General features: G+C 41.8%; 1 protein-coding gene across 1 annotated transcript; it reads right to left on the reverse strand.

Moving 5' to 3' along the window:
* Nucleotides 1–510: 510 nt before the first annotated feature.
* LOC132775502 (placenta-specific gene 8 protein-like) lies at nucleotides 511–16,680 on the reverse strand. Its single transcript, XM_060776224.2, has 4 exons — nucleotides 16,577–16,680; nucleotides 9,499–9,631; nucleotides 3,057–3,181; nucleotides 511–1,023 (listed from the first exon to the last, which is right to left on the reverse strand). Exons 2-4 carry the CDS (start codon nucleotides 9,605–9,607, stop codon nucleotides 919–921), a joined length of 339 nt encoding a protein of 112 aa, XP_060632207.2. The 5' UTR covers nucleotides 9,608–9,631; nucleotides 16,577–16,680; the 3' UTR covers nucleotides 511–918.
* Between the last annotated feature and the right edge of the window lie 6,064 nt (nucleotides 16,681–22,744).

Genomic DNA, 22,744 nt, shown 5'->3' on the forward strand with positions numbered 1-22,744 from the left:
AAAATAAATATTCTGTTTTTGATGTTCAAAGCCTGTAATAGCCTCAGTTGCTGGGAATCTCAAGCTTCTAAAGAAAGACCCCCCACAGTCCGCCTAGACAAAGAGAGAGGTTTTATAGGGTCTGGGTGTGACGGCACATGGGCCCTCCAGGTGTTTTGGACTTCCACCATTCCTAACAGCTGGTAGGCTGTTGGGAATGGTGGGAATTGAAGTCCAAAACACCTGGAGGGCCCAGGTTTTCTCATGCCTGCTTTAAACAGTTCTTCCTCTGTGCATGAGGCAGAGCATGGTAGGTGAGCATACAGATGCTGAGTTGCTTATTCTGCTCCGCAATCGCACAAAGTGGAGAATTCTTCTAGATAGTGCCATTCTGCCAGGTTGTCTTTAGTCATGACAAAAGGTAACCCTTTTCAATACCTTAATCAGCTAAAGCACTTCAACACAATTCTAAGTGATGTGCAGGACCTATTTTGAGGCCTAAATGTCATTGAACCGAATAGAAAGAGTGACCACAATATTACTGAATTTAATTCATATTAAAATTACCACATAAGACCAGTACTGTTACATTTCACTTCAAAACACACATGTTCTTGGGGGGTGGGGGGGTGGGAGAGGATGGGTAAAAAGGGAAATGGAGGGAAAAGTTAAGAGGGAAAGATTTCTGGGGAAGGTATGCGGTTGCTCAGAACCAAGTACATAATAATAGAAGCATCCACCAGGAGAGATGCCACCAACAAAGCCTAGGAGGGTACCTGGATAGAACATTTTTGAGAAAACAAGTCTTCCTTCAGAAAATGAAAAAAAAAACCCAAAAAGGAACACAAACTTGAACAAAAAGGTTTCCAAAAAGGAACTAATTGCAAGTAACACTGAGACAAATCATTATAAGCAGTATATAGACGATTGCAACATGCTCTAGAATATCCCCAATTGTTTCCTTCTGTTGATATCGCTCTTCAGCTGGCAAAGATTACAAGGAGCGCAGCACACGGCAACGAGGCAGTCTGAGCAGATGGATCCCTGCAGAAAGTAAAAAAACAAACACAGAAATGTAATCCTGAGCAATAATTCCAGAACTCTAGAGAGGCTGAACAGGGGCTGCACGCAGGGAGAAATGTTTGTTGTGTTTCTTATATACTGTTGCATAGAAATGTCCCTAGGCAAGATAAAGCACCCTCTATTTGCGAATCGCAAATAGATCCTTTGAAATAGATGCCAGGCACTGTCATCAACTGTCAGAAACAGGAGGGGATATGTTGAAATAAGATTAAAGTCTCCTATGTCGGAAGCACAGCAAATGTTAGAAGAGTGCTCTGCAATCCCAATGCTAGTATTGACTTTGGTGAAGCATCTTGCACGATTGTGCATTAAAAGTCAAATATGTGTTCACATGTACAAACTGGAGCCCCCAGTGGCACAGTGGGTTAAACCCCTGTGCCAACAGGACTGAAGACCGACAGGTCGCAGGTTCAAATCCGGGGAGAGGCGGATGAGCTCCCTCTATCAGCAACAGCTCCTCATGCGGGACATGAGAGAAGCCTCCCACAAGGATGATAAAATATCAAATCATCCGGGCGTCCCCTGGGCAACGTCCTTGCAGACGGCCAATTCTCTCACAACAGAAGTGACTTGCAGTTTCTCAAGTTGCTCCTGACACGACAATTGATTGAATGCTGTTCATGTTTAGTGAAAGGTCTTGATATGCCAAAATGTGCTAAAGTCAGGAGAACATCTTTCAAAGAGAGTAAAAAACCGGACCATTCGTAATAGAGATGTGAAATTTAGCCAGAAGGCATGCCGTTTCGAAGTCCATGTCAGCTTATTCTGTTTATCGGGAAGCTGCCCGAATAGGAAGGGGTGTTGCTGTTTTCATTTGGCAAAGATTTGGCCCATTGGCTACAATGGGAAACTTCAAACGCTCAATCTTCCATCATTTTAAGGCCTATCTGCATGAAACGTACTTTGGTTTTCAACCCCATTTACAACTGTAGGCCTACCAAGTTTCAGAACAATTCACCAATCCACTGATTTTTAAGAATTATTTTAAGTTTTTACCACAACATTTTTTAAAATAAGCCAAACAGCAAGAGAGGGGTTCTGGGAATTGTAGTCGCAAGTTGTGTCCATTCTCAGCCAGTCAAAGCATGGACACAACCAGGCCTTTTATTGGCTGAGAAACAGAGAGAGAGAGAGAGAAACTTCAATTCCCATCATGCTCTGAGACTTTTCAATGCCCGCCCCATGCAAGTGCTGCTGGGAAAGTCCCACCGGCAGATCCCTGCCTCAGGTTAATTTGTTTATTTACAGTATTTATATACTGCTTTCCTCACCCCTGGGGGGATTCAAAGTAGAATATTGCAGACTTAACTCCTTCCTCTCCAGGATCCAATAAAATCTGGCTCTCTCAATCCATTTTGCCAGGTTTTTTGGCTCCCTCCTCCTCATTCTGTTTTCGGATATTATATGAAATGGACCACCGAATATTACAAAACATTTTCGTTCAAACTGTTTTGGGCCCAAGCCTAATTCATAATATTAAGAAGCAAATGGCAACTAAGAAGTCCCATTCATTTCAGTGGATCTACTCCAGCAAAGAAGAAAATAGCTTTTCACCCTGAAATTTAGTTTTGCACAAAACCTAATAGCAAGAGTAGCCAGCTTCTTCATTCTCTGAAAGTGGTCATTCCATTCATCAGACACTGGTCAAAATATATTATGTGGGTCAAAATGAGCCACCACCAAATAGGCCTTAAATACAATAATTGATCCCAGCCCAAAACTGAGTTTTATGGTAACTCCGAAAACATTGGATTCTTAAATGATCATACTATATGGTTCCTATGAGTTTTCTGGCTGTACGGACATATTCCAGAAGCATTATCTCCTGGCATTTTGCCCACATCTATGGCAGGCATTGTCAGAGGTTGTGAGGTCTGTTGGAAACTAGACAAGTGGAGTTTGTATATCTGTGGAATATCCAGGATGAAATTATGCTATAGTTTCAAAAATGTGTCCACTGGATACAAAGCTGCAATAGTGATTGAGTAAATTACCGGTATCCTGTACAAAGTCCGATAGCGGGTCCTCATGGCCACAGTTGGACCACAGCAGCAACATTCTTCCATGTCTCTGGCAATTTTGCATCCCAGGCAACAGAAGCAGAATGCTCCACAGAGACCTAGAATGAGAGCAAACACATCCATAAGCATCTACAGGTAGGGATGGAATAGGCTCTTTCCTGAAACCCTGCCAGGCAGGTAGCACTGAAAATATTGAGCTAGACCAAGATTGAGCAACTGTGGAAGGAGTTGCATTAGTCTCCTGGAAAGGATGCAACCCCTGCCACACCTCTCTTCCTGCCAACAACTACTACTACTACTATTATTATTATTATTATTATTATTATTATTAGAAACACAGCAAACAAGATCGCTCTGCTGGCTGTTGTATTGGATCACACATCGAACACTTACCAAGTGTCTAGGACTATGTGATGTATCGGCGAATAATGAGTGCAGATCCCAGTAGGGTGGCCTTTTGCAGCTAGCAGATGGTAATTTTGTCAGTGCCGATTGTGTTCAAGTGCAGGCCAAGGTCTTTAGGCACTGCACCCAGTGTGCCAATCAACACTGGGACCACCTTGACTGGCGTATGCCAGAGTCTTTGCAGTTCAATCTTTAAATCCTCATATTGTGTCAGCTTTTCCTATTGTTTCTCTTCAGTCCTGGTGTCACCTGGGATAGCAACATCGACAAGCCATACTTTGTTTTTTAACACGATTGTGAGGTCAGGATTATTATTATTATTATTATTATTATTATTATTATTATTATTACTATTATTATTTTGGAGGTGTTCTCAAATGCACCTAGGGACATTCTTGTGTTTTCAGGTCTTCTGCTACCATTTGAGGCCTAGAAGTCACTTCCTGTTTCAAAAAAGGCATCTCTTTTCCTTTTAACTTAAATTAAATTAGCTCTTTTAAATTCAATTAGCCAAATGCTCAACAGAACCTTCTAGGGGGCAACATAGATAGATAGATAGTAGGGCTGGGCGGTTTCATTTCGTTAATTCGTAATTCGTTAATAATTCGTTAATTTTTTCAATTACAAAACAATAACGAACCATTCTGGAGCAATTATTTAAAAAAACGAATTTTCAAAAACGTTTTGTAAATGCTTCGTATTTCGATATTGTATTCGTTTCGTTATTGTTTTGAGGTTGTTTCGTTATTATTTCCGCATGTCTGGGCCAGTTTTATGGTTTAATTAGTGAAAAAAAAAATATAATATCACACCAACAGTCAACAACAGAGGGAGAGGGAAGCTTCAGAAGGTTTTGGAGGATTTTTAGCGTATTTCGCGGTCGCGTCCGCCATTAACGAATCGATTCGTTATTGTTTCGGAAATCGATTTGTTAATTTTTTACTATTTACGAAATTTCGTAAATATCGAACTTTTTAAAAGGAAAATTTTGTAATTATTTTAAATATCGAAACAAAAAAACCCCCCAAATACAAATCGATTTTAGAAACAAATTTTTCCGTTGTTACCCAGGCCTAATAGATAGAGAGAGAGAGAGAGAGAGAGAGAGAGAGATATAAATTTGGAATTATTTTGTGTGTAAACATCTTATTTTCCCCTGGAACATTGTGGAAATTCCTTCCAAATGAAATGACTTCTGTGCTTTAGATCTCTCTGGGCGAGATGAATTAATGACTTCATGCAGTATAATATATGCATATCAACAAAATGCCTACTGTACTCAAAGAGGAATTGCATATTGCAGTGACTAATAGAGGTTGGTTGTAGAACAAGATGCTTATATAAGCACACGATGGCATAGAAGCTCAAGACAGATGGAGGGCCCCTTTGGCCCCAAATGCAGCATTTCCTATAAATGAGAGGTTACAATTTCTTTTTATGGGAATAGGGACTGAATTTGAGGTTTGGGCAGCTTACCGTATATACCAGGCATGGGCACACTTTGGCCCTCCCTCCAGGTGTTTTGGACTTCCACAATTCCTTCCTATAGGGAGTTGAAATCCAAAACACCTGGAGGGGTGAAGCTTGCCCATGCATGGTCTATACTCATCTACAAGTCAAACTTCTGCATAAATTGCGGGCAGATTTGGAGGACAACATTACGGATTTTGATGTGACTTATGAATAAGTTGAGAGTCATTCCACGGAGAGAGGAAAGCACCCCCTCAGCTATTTGTGGCCAACAACTCCACCATTTCCACATCCAGGCATTTAAAAAGGCCAGAGGTGATGCCAAAGTGCAAAGAGGAGATGGCAATGATGTTTCTTGTAGACTCTCCTGGAATGGACAAAGTTCTTGCCTTTCACCACTTTACTCAGAGAAGGGGCTGGTTCATTTTTTCCCCTAAGAGTTAACTTGCTTAGGCGATCCCTCATGGTCCGAGGATGATGGTCCTCCAAGGTTGGTGTTCTGGCGGTGGGTCTGTAGGTGACTCTGGAGCCCTATTCTTGATCTGCATCTTCTCCCACAGTGAGGGCATCGGTTTCCAGGTGGGAGGCAGTTAGCTTGATGCACCTTCCTCTTGGCACATTTCTCTCTTTTGCCCTTCATTCGTGCCTCTTCAAATTCTACAGCACTGCTGGTCACAGCTGACCTCCAGCTGGAGCACTCAAGGGCCAGGGCTTCCCAGTTCTCAGTGTCTATGTTAAGGTTGGCTTTGAGCCCATCTTTAAATCTCATTTCTTGTCCTCCAACATTTCATTTTCCGTTCTTTCACCACTTTACTTAGAGAAGGGGCTGGTTCATTCCCCCCCCCCCCCTTAAGAGTTAAAGTACCCTATTCACATTGGCTTGTGACTAAATTGATCTACGCTTTGGAGGCTGCTTTTTAACTAAAATTTCTAGACTTATACAGGAATATTTAGGATACTTTCTATCTCAGTGGGGCAGCTCTCAGTGCAACAAGACAGACTCTAGAACTGATTGTTGGTGGTCTTCAACACATCTAGATCAGAGCCAAGGAAATTATGTATCACATCTCTCAGCACAGCTGGATCAGCTGAATTGAGGAGCCAAAAGCAAGCTGATTGATTACATGAATTGTTCCTTCAAGCCTGGATCCTCAGATAAGCGACTTGTAGTGTGAAGTCTCTTTCTAGAGATTCACATGCCTCAGTTGCTACTACGGTTGCCAAGTTTCCAAAGCAGCAACAGAGATAGTCAAAATTCCTGACTCAAAAGCTGACAATGAGGAAGTACATGTTAATATGGTGTGTTCTGCCTAAATATCCAATAAAAGTTAATTTAGCTGTTTCTCAGAGTAATATATTCTCCACACACTCATCAACATACATTACGTGATGAACAAACTTCCGTCTTTATGGAAATCAAGTTGTAATGAGGGTTAAAAACTGAATCCATTTTAGCCATATCAAAAAAAGCTTGACAACTATGATTAAAAATTGGAGTAACCCAAACCTCAGATTTGGTTAGATTTATAGAAAATCTGTTTATCTCTCAATCTTGTTCCCCCTTTCTGCAACTTTTTAAACTCTACCCTTTTTGAATCTGAGTGACGGACTACAATATGAAATGAGTCATGCCATAGCTGTTGATTCCTCCATTGGCAGGTGATTGGGACTAGATGAGCTTGGAGATCCATTCCAACTCCAGTCCTCCAATATTTATTTATTTATCATATCAGAAGTGAACGGAGGGTGTAGTTGTAATGTATTTTTAAAAAAGACAAAGTGTAAAAACTTGGCACTATTTTTTTTTGTCGTGTCAGGAGTGACTTGAGAAACTACAAGTCATTTCTGGTGTGAGAGAATCGGCTGTCGGCAAGGATGTTGCCCAGGGGACGCCCAGATGATTTGATGTTTTTATCATCCTTGTGGGAGGATTCTCTCAAGTCCCCGCATGAGAAGCTGGAGCTGATAGAGGGAACTCATCCACCTCTCCCCGGATTCATTTCCTTTGACCAGAAACTGCATCTGGTGTAGCTGTAAGAAGATCCTCCATTGCGCATGTGGCAGAGCTCAGATTGCATTGTAATAGGTGGTCTGTGGTTTGCTCTTCTCCACGTTCGCATGTAGTGGACTCCACTTTGAGGCTTCATTTCTTAAGGTTGGCTCTGCATCTCGTGGTGCCAGAGCACAATCTGTTCAGTGCCTTCCAAGTCGCCCAGTCTTCTGTGTGCCCAGGAGGGAGTCTCTCATCTGGTATCAGCCATAGATTGAGGTTCTTGGTTATAGCCTGCCACTTTTGGACTCTTGTTTGCTGAGGTCCAAATTTCTTGATTTAAGGCATTGGTGTGCTGGCTGATATCCATACAGGGAATGGGCTGGAGATGTCACTGCCTTGGTCCTTTCATTATTTGCTATTTCCTGGCGGATGTCAGGTGCTGCAATACCGGCTAAACAGTATAATTTCTCCAGTGGTGTAGGGCATAGACATCTTGTGATAATACGGCATGTCTCATTAAGAGTCACATCCACTGTTTTAACATGGTGAGATGTGTTCCACACTGGGCATACGTACTTAGATGTTTTCACTGTGTCTGGTTGTGATCCCCAGGTTGTGCCAGTCAACTTCAGTGATGGAATTTTAAAGTCCAGATTAATGATAAAGCTCAGTCACAATGAACCAGTTATAACCTGCACCATGAACCAGTTATAACCTCCTTTAACCTATCTCAAAGAATTGTTCTTAGAATAGAAAGCAGTTTCCAAAGACAAACAGAACTCTACTTCCCTTCTGCTCAATTTGATGTAATAGTAGGAGAAAATCTACTAGCTTTAAGCAGAGGAGAAGTGGATAGGGTTATAATGGTGCATATTAGTTGTGAATTCCAAACATGCTTGCTTGCCCCAACAAAGTAGCTTAATCTTTTCTTAACAGGTCCAAGACACAAATGATTGAATTTTGGGCATCCCATGAAGTCTCATAAAGTGCTGGGTTGCCAGCCCTCAAATAAGGGACATTCCTTAAAATACCTGGTCAGCTCATGCCACCTCCTCTACACGTAGAACCAATTATCAAAATAAAGGCATGGAGACATAAAGTTAGTGTGGACAGAAAACTGAATATCTAAGATGTACATAATTGCATGCTTTAGGCAAGTGGTTTTCTAACTCCGAATCTCTACATATTGTGGACTTCAGTTTCCACAATCCCTAGAAGACCAGAACCCCTGAGCACCAAAAGTTTGGGAACTATTCCTTTAAGCCCGTTAGGGCTGACTGAACCACTTTCTTCATGCAAACAGATTAGACAGTGTTGCACATTAAGTTTACGCTCTTTGTGGGCAGACATATCCCCATACATTCTTTGTTTTTCTGTTGCTTCCATTTTTAGCACCCATTTTTTGGGGAGGGAGGAGGTTTGCAATGCTCTGATGCAATTGTCTCTGTTTTTGTTTGCATCGGGAACTTCCTGTCCTTCTTGCCGGACTTCCCCATGGGTTACATCTCTTTCTCTGATGGGGGAAGCTTCAAAACTAATCTTGGGCACATTAAGTGAGCAACTTTGGTACGTCAAAGGGCCATTTTGTTAAATCTTGGAGGTCACACAGTCTGACAAAAATGCCCAGGAAGGAAGGAAGGAAGGGAGGGAGGGAGGGAGGAAGGAAAAACTAAAATGAACAGGAACTATTAAAAAAATGTATTCAAAATCTATTATGACCTATTTAAAAGTCAAATGGACTCCCCAGGGTGCAAAACAGAGTGGACAAGCCTACATAAGTCCTTGGGATGGCACTTTGCCTACCCTTACATTCAAATCTATGTTGGGTGTATCAGGGCCCTCGGAGATGTTATTAGGGTGGTGATGATATGGAGCTCAACATTGGCAGGAAATGTGTTATTAATAGCTAAATGGTTATTAATTTTGTCTACTTCTAAGTACTTGCAGGGGAAGGCCAAACTCTTTTTCCTACACATTATCACTGAAACATCTTTACATGTAAAGGCTCTTAACAGCACAATGTGTATAAAGAAGTATCCTCTATACCGTGGTTTTCAACCTGTGGGTCCCCAGGTGTTTTGACCTACAATGCTCAGAAACCCCAGTCTTTTTACCAGCTGTTAGGATTTTTGGGAGTTGAAGGCCAAAACATCTGGGGACCCCCAGGTTGAGAACTACTGCTGTATGAACTCATGGTCACTTACTCCCAAGTAAGTTTGCATATGATAGACTGCAGACAGCATTTATTATTATTGGGAAGGTTCGATGGCAAGATGTCTTAGTATATTCAGCACATCTCTGAGGAGGATCAACTATATAGGAGTCATGTTGGGCCAATTTTGCTCAGTCTTTTCGGGGAGGTGGTATTGATCCATTCTAATGTCCATGTGTTGGGTAGGACCTGGAATATCATCCCTATTACATCTCCCAAGTGAGCATATATGCTTTTCAGATTGTGTGTAGGATCCTGGATTTTATATGGACAAGTAAAAGCAAGCCATAAACTTCACAAAAACATCAAATCCAATTTTTTAGAAAATAACTCACAGATGCGACAGTCGTTGCCACAGTCGCAGAGCTCATTCTGCCATTCAAAGCTCCGTGTGCATCTGGGAGCTTGTGGTTGATGAACAATGGGATGGCGAGACATTTCCATCACTGCAATGCCTGATGTTACAATCTAGTGGGAGGGAAAATACACATTTTCACTACCTTTCAAGATGTCTTTGTATCATGAGTAAACATGAGATAAGATCTGGGTAAACAACAGGAACAATTAACAGCAATAGAAGTTGGAGACACTGTTTTGGGCCAAGGAACTATCCAGGGTGCTGAGTATTTGGGGGAGAGTGCCCAGCACCTTAGTTGATAGCTCAGGTGACAATAAAACCACTTTCTCTGATTCATAGCAGAGGGGTGAGTAGTAAGGCTCTTCAAGATCAGGTGGTGGAACCAGAAACGATTTAACTTTCTAATAAATGATTTTTATTTAGGATTGACCACAGATATGTCCAACTTCACATAAGTACTACTAGCAAGGTATCTTGAACTGGTGACAACAAGTTATGCAAACAATGAATGAATTTTGGCAGGTTCTATCAATCTGGCAAGTATTTGTGTGCAGCTCCAACAATAAGCTGGGTGCCTGCTACTAAGGACCAGCCTAGATAAGTACAGAGAGGGTCATAGCCAACTGATAGACAGGTCACAACATTTAGCAGTAGAGAGTACTTGCCACTTGCCTCAGTGCAGTAACCACTTGCATGGATGAAATCCTGGTTGTTCTCTCACATTCAAGATCAAGGTTGTAGTCTTAGAGAAGGGGAGAGAGGCTTATAGCTTCTTCTGTCTCCATATGTCAAAATAATGTGGCAAGCTTTAGGTAAATAGCACAGTTGGCTGCTCAGACACCAAAATGCCCTTGATGGTGGGAGCACTGAGCTTGGGGAAGTTACAGTTTTTGTACCATAACTCTGAGAACCCACCTAGCACCTTGGCCAAAAAGGTGCCTAAAAGGTAATATCATATCTCTTTGGTTGATCTTTCCCACAACCCTTGATTACCTTTCTGTGGAAAATGGCCTTCAATGAGCCTTGTGAAGTTGAAAGCCACTTTCCAACTCTGTGTAGAGATTGACTTCATCAGGAAACTATGGGGTGAGCCCAAACCATAATAACAGCCTCTGCGCCTGATAACACTTTTACTCATTGCTAACCAGCATCCTGAGTGTGACCATTTTATGCCATCATACCAATTAGCAATGACAGAGTAGCTTTCCTACAACCGAAACAGAGTGGTAAGATGCTTCTCCGTTGATCAGTTGATATATCTTGAGTTGAGTTGAGTTGATGTAACCTTGTAAATTTCTGTGACTAAGAATGGGGGGAAATTTTATATTTCGCCATGGCTTCCAGAACATATTGCAGACTGGAGTTTTGCCAACAATGTGAGGTTGGGATATATTTTTTAAGGAATTAACCAGAAGTCATCTTTATTTTAATCTTACTTAAATCCCTCTGGCACCAGTTAAGCCCATGGCACAATTGTTGCTGACTTTTTACCAGTTGAATGTCACCAATGCAAACAAGGAAAGATTTCAATTCATGTTAATGCTATTCTAACTGAGTCAGAAAAATATCAGAATAAAGTATCCTCATCCCTAACTAAAATATTGTGAGAGTCAATATCAGAACTAATGCATGGATTAGTAGGGATACAATTTTGATGAGAACATGGCACTCGTATTTTAAGCATGCACATACTGCAACATATTATTTTCTTCCCTGCTTGTCTGCTTTTTTTTTGTTTGCTAGCCTTTTTGGTATCACACCTGGCAGCAACCCTATCACCACCTGGTAGTCCATGCCCTAGTTACATCCCGTTTGGACTACTGCAATGCTCTTTACATAGGGCTGCCTTTGAAGATAGTTCATAGTTCAGAAGCTCCAAATAGTCTAAAGATTGGTAGCTAGGTTCAGAGAGCAGATAACTCCCATGTTATGGCAGCTCCACTGGCTACTGATCCGTTTCCAGGCTAAATACAAACTGCTGATATAAAGCCCTAAACGGTTAGAGTCCAGGCTACTTAACTAACTGCATCTCTGCATATAAACCTACATGGACACTGCAGTCCATGTAGGGGGCCCTGCTCTCGGTCCCAACCCCAACTCAAGCGCAGTTGGTGGGAAAGAGAGAGGGGGCCTTCTCCATGACCCCCCTCCTCTCTCTGGAACTCCCTCCCTTTGGAAGTAAGAACAGCTTCCTCACTCTCTCTCCTTCAAGAAGCAATTAAAAACACACCTTTGTACACTGGCCTTCAGAGAGGAGGAAGATTAGTTTTTATTAACTTCTTATGCTTCTATTTTGCCTGATGAGGCTGGCTGAGAACATATTGTCCTAACTCATTGCACATTTATATTGTTAATTTCTCATGTTGAGTTAATTAATTCACTATTATGGAACTTATTACCTGTTTTCACAATTATTGTGTTATTTGTGAAATTTTAATTGCTTCTTTTAATTTTTTTTTTTTACTGCTGTTCATTTCTATTTTGTTTTTGTCTTTGTAAGCCATCCTGAGACCATTTGGGGAGAGAGGGTGGGTTATAAATGTAGTTGTTATTATTATTTGAACCACAACAAGATTAGTACACAGCAAACAAGATCACTATGCTGGTTGTTGTATTGGATCACACATCAGACACTTCCCAAGTGTCTAGGACTATGTGATATATTGGCAAATAATGCATACAGATCCCAGTAGGGTGGCCTTTTGCACCCGATAGATGGTAATTCTGTCAGTTTCGATTGTGTTTAAGTTCAGGCCAAGGTCTTTAGGCACTGCACCCAGTGTGCTGATCACCACTGGGACCACCTTTACTGGCTTGTGCTAGAGTCTTTGCAGTTTGATCTTTAAATCCTTGAATCGTGTCAGCTTTTCTTGTTGTTTCTCTTCAATCCTGCTATCACCTGGAATTGCGACATCAACGATCCATACCTTGTTTTTTAAAACGATTGTGAGGTCAGGAGTGTTGTGCTCCAGTACTCTGTCTGAATAATAATAATAATAATAATAATAATAATAATAATAATAATTAAACTGAAACATTGGAAGCTGACAATGTCATTGAAACCTCAAGTGTGCTGTGATAGCCAATCTTGCAACATCTAATAACCCTTTTTTGGTGTCCAGATTAGTTGTGCAAATAGAATAGCCCTGTTTGCTTTGGTGCAACAGCATTTCAAGAGATCCAGCCAATTATTTATTCAGCAAAAAGCCCAATGTGTTCCTATTGCTTAATATCCGAATTTCTCCAAAATTCAAAATGGGCAAAGGTAGTCCCATTACTATCTGACAATTCAGAATGTACTCTAAAATGGTGCATATAAAATTATCTTGAAGCTGTGTTTACAAGGTGTATATGATTCATAAGTGGATTTCATTTCTAAACTTGGGTTCCATCTCGAGAATATTTCATTATTTATGGGCAAGTATTAAAAAATCTTGCCCATATAGGAGCCCCTGGTGGTGCAGTAGGTTAAACCCTTGTGCCGGCAGGACTGAAGACTGACAGGTCACAGGTTCGAATCCGGGGAGAGTGCGGATGAGCGCCCTCTGTCAGCTCCGGCTCCCCATGCGGGGACATGAGAGAAGCCTCCCACAAGGATGATAAAGCATCAAAAACATCCTGGCATTCCCCTGGGAAATGTCTTTGCAGACGGCCAATTCTCTCACACCAGAAGCGACTTGCAGTTTCTCAAGTCATTCCTGGCATGACAAAAAAAATTAAAAATCAGGGGGGAAAATCAGAAATATGTAACACATCTAGCCAGGCATTTTGGATAAGGGATATTCAACCTGTACTACGCTTTCCAATGATGGAAATGCATTCAAAAGTTCAAAAACCCTTTGAACCTTGAAATTTTGTGTTCTGTTCTGTCTTCTTTATAGATTTCTTATTCATAATATAGGATCAGTCTAATGTGTTTGGCTGCTAGACAAATAATCCAGCTTTGTTTCTGTCTTCTTTCACATGGTGGAAAGTGGTGTTCTCTCCCTATCATTGTTTTAAAATGGGTAAGAGATGTAAAAAATATTATTATTTGTCGTGTCAGGAGCGACTTGAGAAACTGCAAATCGCTTCTGGTGTGAGAGAATTGGCCGTCTGCAAGGACGTTGCCCAGGGGACGCCTGGATGATTTGATGTTTTTATCATCCTTGTGGGAGGCTTCTCTCATGTCCCCGCATGAGGAGCTGGAGCTGATAGAGGGAGCTCATCCACCTCTCCCCGGATTTGAACCTGCAACCTGTCTGTCTTCAGTCCTGCTGGCACAGGGGTTTAACCCACTGAGCCATTGGGAAGCCACCAAAGAAATGTGTCACAGGAGAGGTGATATTGCTGAATTGAGACCCCAGGAGGAGTCAGGCCCATCTCTCTTCCTTGCATACGATGAATTTGTGGAAGTCCAGGTGGCTAAAAAACTTGTCACACAAGAGTTTAGCTCCAGCACACCCTATATTATAGATGCTGTGTTGGGAAACCAAAAGTGATTCACAGGTAATGCAATGCTGAGGAGTGCTCTCTCTCCTGATGCTAATTTATTACCTCTGAGGCTTCCTGACCTGGCTGTAATTGCAATTGTAATCAACATGCTTTGAACACAGGGCTTGCCTTTGTTTCTGAGCTAAACCCTGACACAACGCCAAGGCTGAAGTCTAGAATATACAACAGTGGTGCCATTAGGGCAGGACTTTGAACAAATATCCAGGGCTCCATTCAGTAGAATAAACCTGAGATTCCATCCCAAATGTGCCACTTTAAAAATGAGTGAAATTATACATACAGTTAATCCTCTGGGTTTTAACTTTTGTGTATTTGACTACATTGTCCACTACATATTTTGGTGCCTCAAAAGTTAGTTCTGTTTCTGGGTATATTATTTATTTATTTATTTATTTAGCAGTTTTGTATACCGGTCTTCTCACCTCCGTTCGAGGGACTCAGGCTGGTTTCCAACATCAATATTACAGACAGTCATTAAAACATCATATTCTAAATCACACTAAAACATTAAAATAGCAAAATACAATCATATAATTACAGTGGTCAGTCATCATTAAAAATCATTATTCGTCGTCATCCATCCATATCACAGGATCATTACGTCAAATGCCAATCCCCAAAACCAAGTTTTCACCTGTTTCCTGAACGTTAAGATAGAAGGGGCAGTTCTGATCTCCAGTGGAAGGGAGTTCCAGAGTCGAGGGGCCACCACCGAGAAGGCCCTGTCTCTCGTCCCCACCAGCCGCGCCTGTGAGGCCGGTGGGATCAAGAGCAGGGCCCCTCCAGACGATCTTAGCAATCTTGATGGTTCATAGGGGAGGATACATTCGGATCTGCTAATTCCAAAAATGACACCAGCTTTTCCCTATTGGCTCTAGTTTTTGAGATACAGAATATGTGGCACCTACCAGTCGCCATCTACTCACCCACAGAAGACCATGATAATCGTATCTAAGAAACTAGAGATGATGCAGTCTATCCAGTGAAATTTTCTGAATCGGTGCCCCAAATAACCCCAGAACAGGCTTAAAAACCAAGCCACCATTTTTTTTTAAAAAAAAAAATGCAGGAGACATTTAAGGCATGTATTGCTCAGTTATTCTTTTGGACTATAATTTCCAAAATGTATTGCTCAGTTGTTCTTTTGGACTATAATTTCCAACACGATGACCCATGCTAGCTGGGTCATCCTGTTAGTTGCCATCTGCTCACTGAGATGCAATTTGTTGCTGTGTACCTTCAAGTCATTCTGACTTACAGTGACTTTAAGGCAAGTATGGGCAAACTTGCAGCCCCCCTGGTGACACAGCGGGTTAAACCACAGAGCTGCTGAACTTGCTGACCGAAAGGTCGGTAGTTTGAGTCTGGGGAGTGGAATGAGCTCCCGCTGTTAGCCCCAGCTTCTGCCAAGCTAGCAGTTCGAAAACATGCAAGTGTGCGTAGATCAATAGGTACCACTTCTGCAGGAAGGTAATGGTGCTCCATGCAGTAATGCCAGCCACATGACTTTGGAGGTGTCTAGGGACAACACCGGCTCTTCGTCTTAGAAATGGAGATGAGCACCACCCCACAGAGTCGGATACAACTAGACTTAATGTTAGGGGAACACCTCTAACTTTACTTATGGGCAAACTTATGCTGTCCAAGTGTTTTGGACTTCAATTCCCACAATTCCTAACAGCTGGTATTGTGAGAGTTGAACTCCAAAGCACCTGGAGAGTCCAAATTTGCCCATACCTGCTTTAAGGCAAACCTATTACAAGGTTTTAGCATACCAAATTTAAAATCTAAGTCAATCGATTACCTATATTGTCTTCTCCCATACTGAGAGAAAGTGGGTTATAGATTAAATAAAAATATATATTCAGCCAAAATTGTAAGCTATGTTAACTTAAGAAAATATCAGATAGTGATATCATTTTATATACAATCTTTCTCCTTACGAGTACACTGATTGGAGAACATTATGAGCACAATGACCATCAGTATCCATCACAACTAGCAGCTTACAACTAGTTTTAAGTCTTATTTATATAGAATCATAGAATCCTAGAGTTGGAAGAGACTTCATGGGCCATCCAGTCCAACCCCCTGCCAACAAGCAGGAAAATCGCCTTCAAAGCACCCCCGACAGATGGCCATCCAGCTTCTGCTTAAAAGCCTCCAAAGAAGGAGCCTCCACCACACTCCAGGGCAGAGAGTTCCACTGCTGAACAGCTCTCACAGTTAGGAAGTTCTTCCTAATGTTCGAGTGAAATCTCCTTTCCTGTAGTTTGAAGCCATATGGTAGGTACATGGCTGAAATCTAAATGCACTTTCTTGGATGTATGAACTTACTTCAGAATGAAGCTGTAACCTTGTGAAATGTTTTAATTTGAAGTATTAAAATAGCGAATAAATCAAAAAATTAAACACACAAACTCATTCTCCTAGTTGTACCTATTTTCCCATATACCAACGTATTTGGTGTGAACATTTAACATTGTATATACTATTAAATTTGAAGCTTTAGGAGAAAACGAAAACCAGAGAGGAAAAGTCCCACTCCATTGTCTACGTACCCTTTTGCTGAACGATTCGAAGGAGAGTGTTTGTTTCCTCAATGAAACTTCACTGAGGTGTCACTTATATAGAGAGCATTAGCATTGTATCAAGGCACTGATATTTTTCGGAAACTGTCAGCAGCTATTTATGCTCAGGTAATTGCTGATTACAATATTAGATCTTCCCTTGCATGAAAACACTCATTAGTCCTGCATGACAAAGTAGTAAGTTGGACGCTGAAGTCGTTCTTCATGCACAACTTGGGAAACATCAAGGCTTGGCCCCACAGACACCAATGGATTACACACACACATGCCTCCAGGGCAATTAGTTTCTATATTTAGAGATGTTCAACCTGCAGATCTACTATTGTTAGAAATCTAATAGAAAAGCAACAATATTAAATACATTAGAATTTAAATAAATTTGCATAACTCATTTGTCAGCATATGTCCCACCAATGAGCTATATTGCTTACACTGAAGGTTTGGCTAGATGTTGTTGTTTACCATGACAACCTTGTGAATGGCTAATGTCTCGCCATCAAAGCCCTGTTTAGGTCTTGCTAATTCAGGATTGTGGCTTCCTTGATTGAACCAACCCATCTCTAATGTGTTCTTCCTCTTTTCTTACTGACTTCTGTTTTTTTTCCTGCTTCCTAGACTTTTTTAATGAGTGATGTTCTCATAAGATGTCCAAAATATGATCTCCTCAGTTTACACATTTTTGCTTTTGTTGTGTCTCAGAATAAGATTCACCTTGCTCTCTATAACAAACCAGCCACAGTTGTGAGGTATATAGTTTATTGTTATTTCCAAACAAAAGGCAGTTCATAAGCAGTGAAAAGATCAATAGTGCAGGTTATAATCCAATATAATCCATATTGCCAAAGCAGGAGACTTGAAGCACAGGTTCAGTGTAAAGTCCATGAAATAGCATGAAGCAGCCTTCCCCAAGGCCAGGAACCGGAGCTAGCCGTAAAGCAACGTTGGAACTGACACCGAGAAATCTCCAGAGCAGAGCATATATTCACTAAACATCAAAACAAGCAGCTTTCCCACCAAACTGATGATCTCAACACTTGGCCGCAATCCATGGGCTCCATCTCAACACCTGGGCACCTTGACCCTGGTTCTCAGCGTCTGTCTTATCATTTGCATTTCGTTCCTGTGAGAACTGCGGCCTCTCTACAGATACAGGCTGTGACTGAGAAAACTGAAAGCCAACATCATCAGCTGCACTCTCACTCTCATCCCCATCATGCTGTTGTTGTTGAACCACAACAGCTTTAATGAAAAGATTTGACTTGCTCTTGGGCACGTTCATCCTTTTGGAGATAGTATCTGTACAACTCATCTTTAGCAATATACAGGAGAGTCTCGCTTACCCAACATAAATGGATCAGCAGAACATTGGATAAGCAAAAATGTTGGATAATAAGGAAGGCTTAAGGAAAAGCCTATTAAACATCAAATTATGATTTTACAAATTAAGCACCAAAATCATAGAATCATAGAGTTGGAAGAAACCTCATGGGCCATCCAGTCAAACCCCCTGCCAAGAAGCAGGAAAATGGCATTCAAGCACCCCTGACAGATGGCCATCCAGCCTCTGTTTAAAAGCCTCCAAAGACGGAGCCTCCATCACACTCCGGGGCAGAGAGTTCCACTGCTGAACAGCTCTCACAGTCAGGAAGTTTTTTTCCTAATGTTCAGGTGGATCATAGAATCAAAGATTTGGAAGAGACCTCATGGGCCATCCAGTCCAACCCCCTGCCAAGAAGCAGGAATATTGCATTCAAATCACCCCTGAGAGATGGCCATCCAGCCTCTGTTTAAAAGCCTCCAAAGACAGAGCCTCCATCACACTCCGGGGCAGAGAGTTCCACTGCTGAACAGCTCTCACAGACAGGAAGTCTTTTTCCTAATGTTCAGGTGGATCATAGAATCAAAGAGTTGGAAGAGACCTCATGGGCCATCCAGTCCAACCCCCTGCCAAGAAGCAGGAATATTGCATTCAAATCACCCCTGAGAGATGGCCATCCAACCTCTGTTTAAAAGCTTCCAAAGAAGGAGCCTCCACCACACTCCGGGGCAGAGAGTTCCACTGCTGAACAGCTCTCACAGTCAGGAAGTTCTTCCTCATGTTCAGATGGAATCTCCTTTCTTGTAGTTTGAAGCCATTGATCCGTGTCCTAGTCTCCAGGGAAGCAGAAAACAAGCTTGCTCCCTCCTCCCTGTGGCTCCCTCTCACATATTTATACATGGCTATCATATCTCCTCTTAGCCTTCTCTTCTTCAGGCTAAACATGCCCAGCTCCTTAAGCCGCTCCTCATAGGGCTTGTTCTCCAGACCCTTGATCATTTGAGTCGCCCTCCTCTGGACACATTCCAGCTTGTCAACATCTCTCTTGAATTGTGGTGCCCAGAATTGGACACAATATTCCAGGTGTGGTCTAACCTGAACAGCTAACCTGAGCTGCTTAACTTGCTGACCGAAAGGTCAGTGGTTTGAATCCGAAGAGTGGGGGGGAGCTCCTGTTGTTAGCCCCAGCTTCCACCAACCTAGCAATTTGAAAACATGCAAATGTGAGTAGAGCAATAGGTTCCATTCCAGCAGGAAGGTAGCAGTGTTCCATGCAGTCATGCTGACCACGTGCCCTTGGAGCCATCTACGGACAACGCTGGCTCTAGCTTAGAAATTAGCACAACCCCTAAGAGTCGGACACAACTGTACTTAATGTCAGGAGAAATCCTTTACCTGTCTATTTTGGGAATTTTTTATAGTATATCAAATATATGTAGGAGATTGTGTTATCAATCTCCTATTAAAAACTAGTTCGATAAATCAGAATGACTAAGTGGAGACATTTTGTTCTAGTAGACTTTTTCCATAACAACTCTTTCATTGCACAAAAGATGTGAAGTTCGTACAAGGAAATGCAGAATCCTCCCCACAGGAAAGCTGTCCCTGTCTGAAACTACACATTTCTGCACACAGAAAGTCAATGTTTGATATCTTCAGTTAAAAATATCTCCCAAGCAGCATTTATATGGTATAGCTGAGATCGCGTCAGCTATACTCGTATTATGGGCATACCTTGTCAATAATGTCGCCATTTCTTGCTCTTGCCAGGCAACAACTTAAAACATTTCAAATGTTTCTTTCAAGGTTAAAAGTGTAAAAGAAATAATGTATACATAAACCACCATTGACTTTCCTTTGGTGTATATGTATATATATGTAGGGTTACTTGATCCTGGGGCTGTTCCTGACATTTATTGATCAAATAGTGTAATGGAGAACTGCTTGCAGCAGTGGTTCTCAACTTTTGGGTCTCCAGATGTTTTGGCCTTCAACTCCCAGAAATGGTAACAGCTGGTAAACTGGCTGGGAGTATGGGAATTGCAGGCAGAGGCGGCCCTAGGTAATTTTCAACGGTAAGCAAACAGTATTTGCCCCCCCCCCCCCCAACCAATCACTGATATATATTTTCTGTTCGTTGTGGGCATTCTGTGTGCCATATTTGGTTCAATTCCATCACTGGTGGAGTTCAGAATGCTCTTTGATTGTAGGTGAACTATACATCCCAGTAACTACAACTCGCATATGTCAAGGTCTATTTTCCCCCAAGAGTGCCTCAAGAGCGCCCCTGGGCAAAATAAACTATACTGCAAATGCTTACTTTGCGTAATGGGTTGAGCCACCCTTGATTGTAGGCCAAAACACCTGAGGACCTACAGGTTGAGAACCATTGGCATACAGGAACAGCCTTCAATGTATGCAATTCATATGGTTTCAGGTGTGACTTAAATCAAGAAATAGTTTTCTAAGATCTACAGAGACACTCGCTGGAACACCTCAGCAAGCGAGAGTCCAAAAGTGGCAGGCTCAAACCCAGAACCTCAATCAATGGCTGATACCAAATGAAAGACTCCCTCCTGGGCACACAGAAGACTGGGCAACTTGGAAGGCGCTGAACAGACTGCGCTCTGGCACCATGAGATGCAGAGCCAACCTTAAGAAATGGGGCTACAAAGTGGAATCCACAGCATGTGAGTGTGGAGAAGAGCAAACCACAGACCACCTACTGCGATGCAACCTGAGTCCTGTGACATGCACAATGGAGGACCTTCTTGCAGCAACACCAGAGGCACTTTAAGTGGCCAGCTACTGGTCAAAGGACATTTAATAGAATACCAAGTCTGCAAACTTTGTGGTTTGTTTGTTTGTTTGTCTGTTTTCTAATGCAATACAACTGTTTTGGTTTGCTCCTGACACGATAAATAAATAAAGTGTGACTTGAAAAATTCAGTAATGAAAACATCTGGATATGAATGGAGATCTCCAGCTCCTTGGCAGGCAGTAGAGCTAGAACAGGAATTCCTAATTGGCATTCCTTTTGATGCTAAAAGGTCTTCATTGATGCATCAGTGGAAGCAAGGGAGGTCGAAACATAAGATTTGATAATCTGATGTTCCATTGACAATGTGTTGCATTTATTATTGTATGTGAGGGGGCGGAGGTAGGGAATGATGTAAAAGCAATGGCTAAAAGGTTGTGAAAGGTGATGAAATCATCATCCACTTAAAGAGATATTACCGATGAGGTGACTGATGAGGTGTGCCATGTGACACCAAGGCAAACAGAGAGAAAGGCATAAAAGGAATCAATAGAGCAAATTTACACCTCTCTGCAAACAGCAAAGGGTGTATCATGTTTTCATGTTTTTTTTTTTTACAAGACAGCACACCTGCTTTGATCAGCTTCAACAAGAAAACTAGTTAAGCGCTCCAGGAAATTGTACAAACCCAGTGGAAGAAATTCCCAGGGATGTAGTGACATCATTGCGACTCCTGGAAGAATGCACCTGCCACTCCTCAGACAAAAATTACTTCCAAGAAAGATTGGGCAATATATAATCTCATTATGCTGGAGAGCTTCGGCGGTGTGGGCGATGGGGTGAGGCACATTATTACTAGATGTATTTATTTATTTATATTTATTTATTTATATCCAGGCTACCGGAATGACGTACAAGAAAGCAGCCAATAAAATATATAGGCCTAAATCTAATTAGTTCCAACTTAGAATGGACGCACTGAATCATCAAAATGCTCACTTAACAATTTTCTACCACTTCACTGGTTCTACTTTAATTGGGATTTATATCTGGACTTAGGCAATTAAATACATTAGGTTCTTGTGGGTTTTTTTGGGCTATAGGGCCATGTTCTAGAGGCATTTCTCCTGACGTTTAGCCTGCATCTATGGCAAGCATCCTCAGAGGTAGTGAGGTCTGTTGAAAATAGGACAGTGGGTTTATATATCTGTGGAATGGCTGGGGTGGGGCAAAGAGCTCTTCTCTGCTAGAGCTAGGTGTGAATGTTTCAACTGACCACCTTCATTAGCATTGAAGGCCTGGCTGAGCCTGGGAAAATCTTTTGTTGATAGGTGTTAAGATGTGCCTGGTTGTTTCCTCTCTGCTGTTCTGCTGTTGTAATTTTAGAGTTTTTTAATACTGGTAGCCAGATTTTGTTCATTTTCATGGTCTCTTCCTTTCTGTTGAAATTGTCCACATGCTTGTGGATTTCAATGGCTTCTCTGTGTAGTCTGACATGGTGGTTGTTGGTGTGGTCCAACATTTCTGTGTTCTCAAATAATATGCTGTGTCCAGGCTGGTTCATCAGGTGCTCTGCTATGGCTGACTTCTCTGGTTGAAGTAGTCTGCAGTGCCTTTCATGTTCCTTGATTCATGTTTGAGCAATGCTGCGTTTGGTGGTCCCTATGTAGACTTGTCCACAGCTGCATGGTATACAGAAGACTCCTGCAGAAGAGAGAGGATCCCTCTTGTCCTTTGCTGAACGTAGCATTTGTTGGATTTTCTTGGTGGGTTTGTAGATTGTTTGTATGTTGTGTTTCTTCATCAGCTTCCCTATGTGGTCAGTGGTTCAGAAACATTCACACCTAGCTCTAGCAGAGAAGAGCCCTTTGCCCCACCCCAGCCATTCCACAGATATATAAACCTACTGTCCTATTTCCAACAGACCTCACTATCTCTGAGGATGCTTGCCATAGATGCAGGCGAAACGCCTCTAGAACATGGCCCTATAGCCTGAAAAAACCCACAAGAACCTAGCGATTCCAGCCATGAAAGCCTTCGACAATAAATTAAATACATTCTT

This window comes from Anolis sagrei, chromosome 5 (assembly GCF_037176765.1).
Source record: "Anolis sagrei isolate rAnoSag1 chromosome 5, rAnoSag1.mat, whole genome shotgun sequence".
NCBI lineage: Eukaryota > Metazoa > Chordata > Lepidosauria > Squamata > Dactyloidae > Anolis > Anolis sagrei.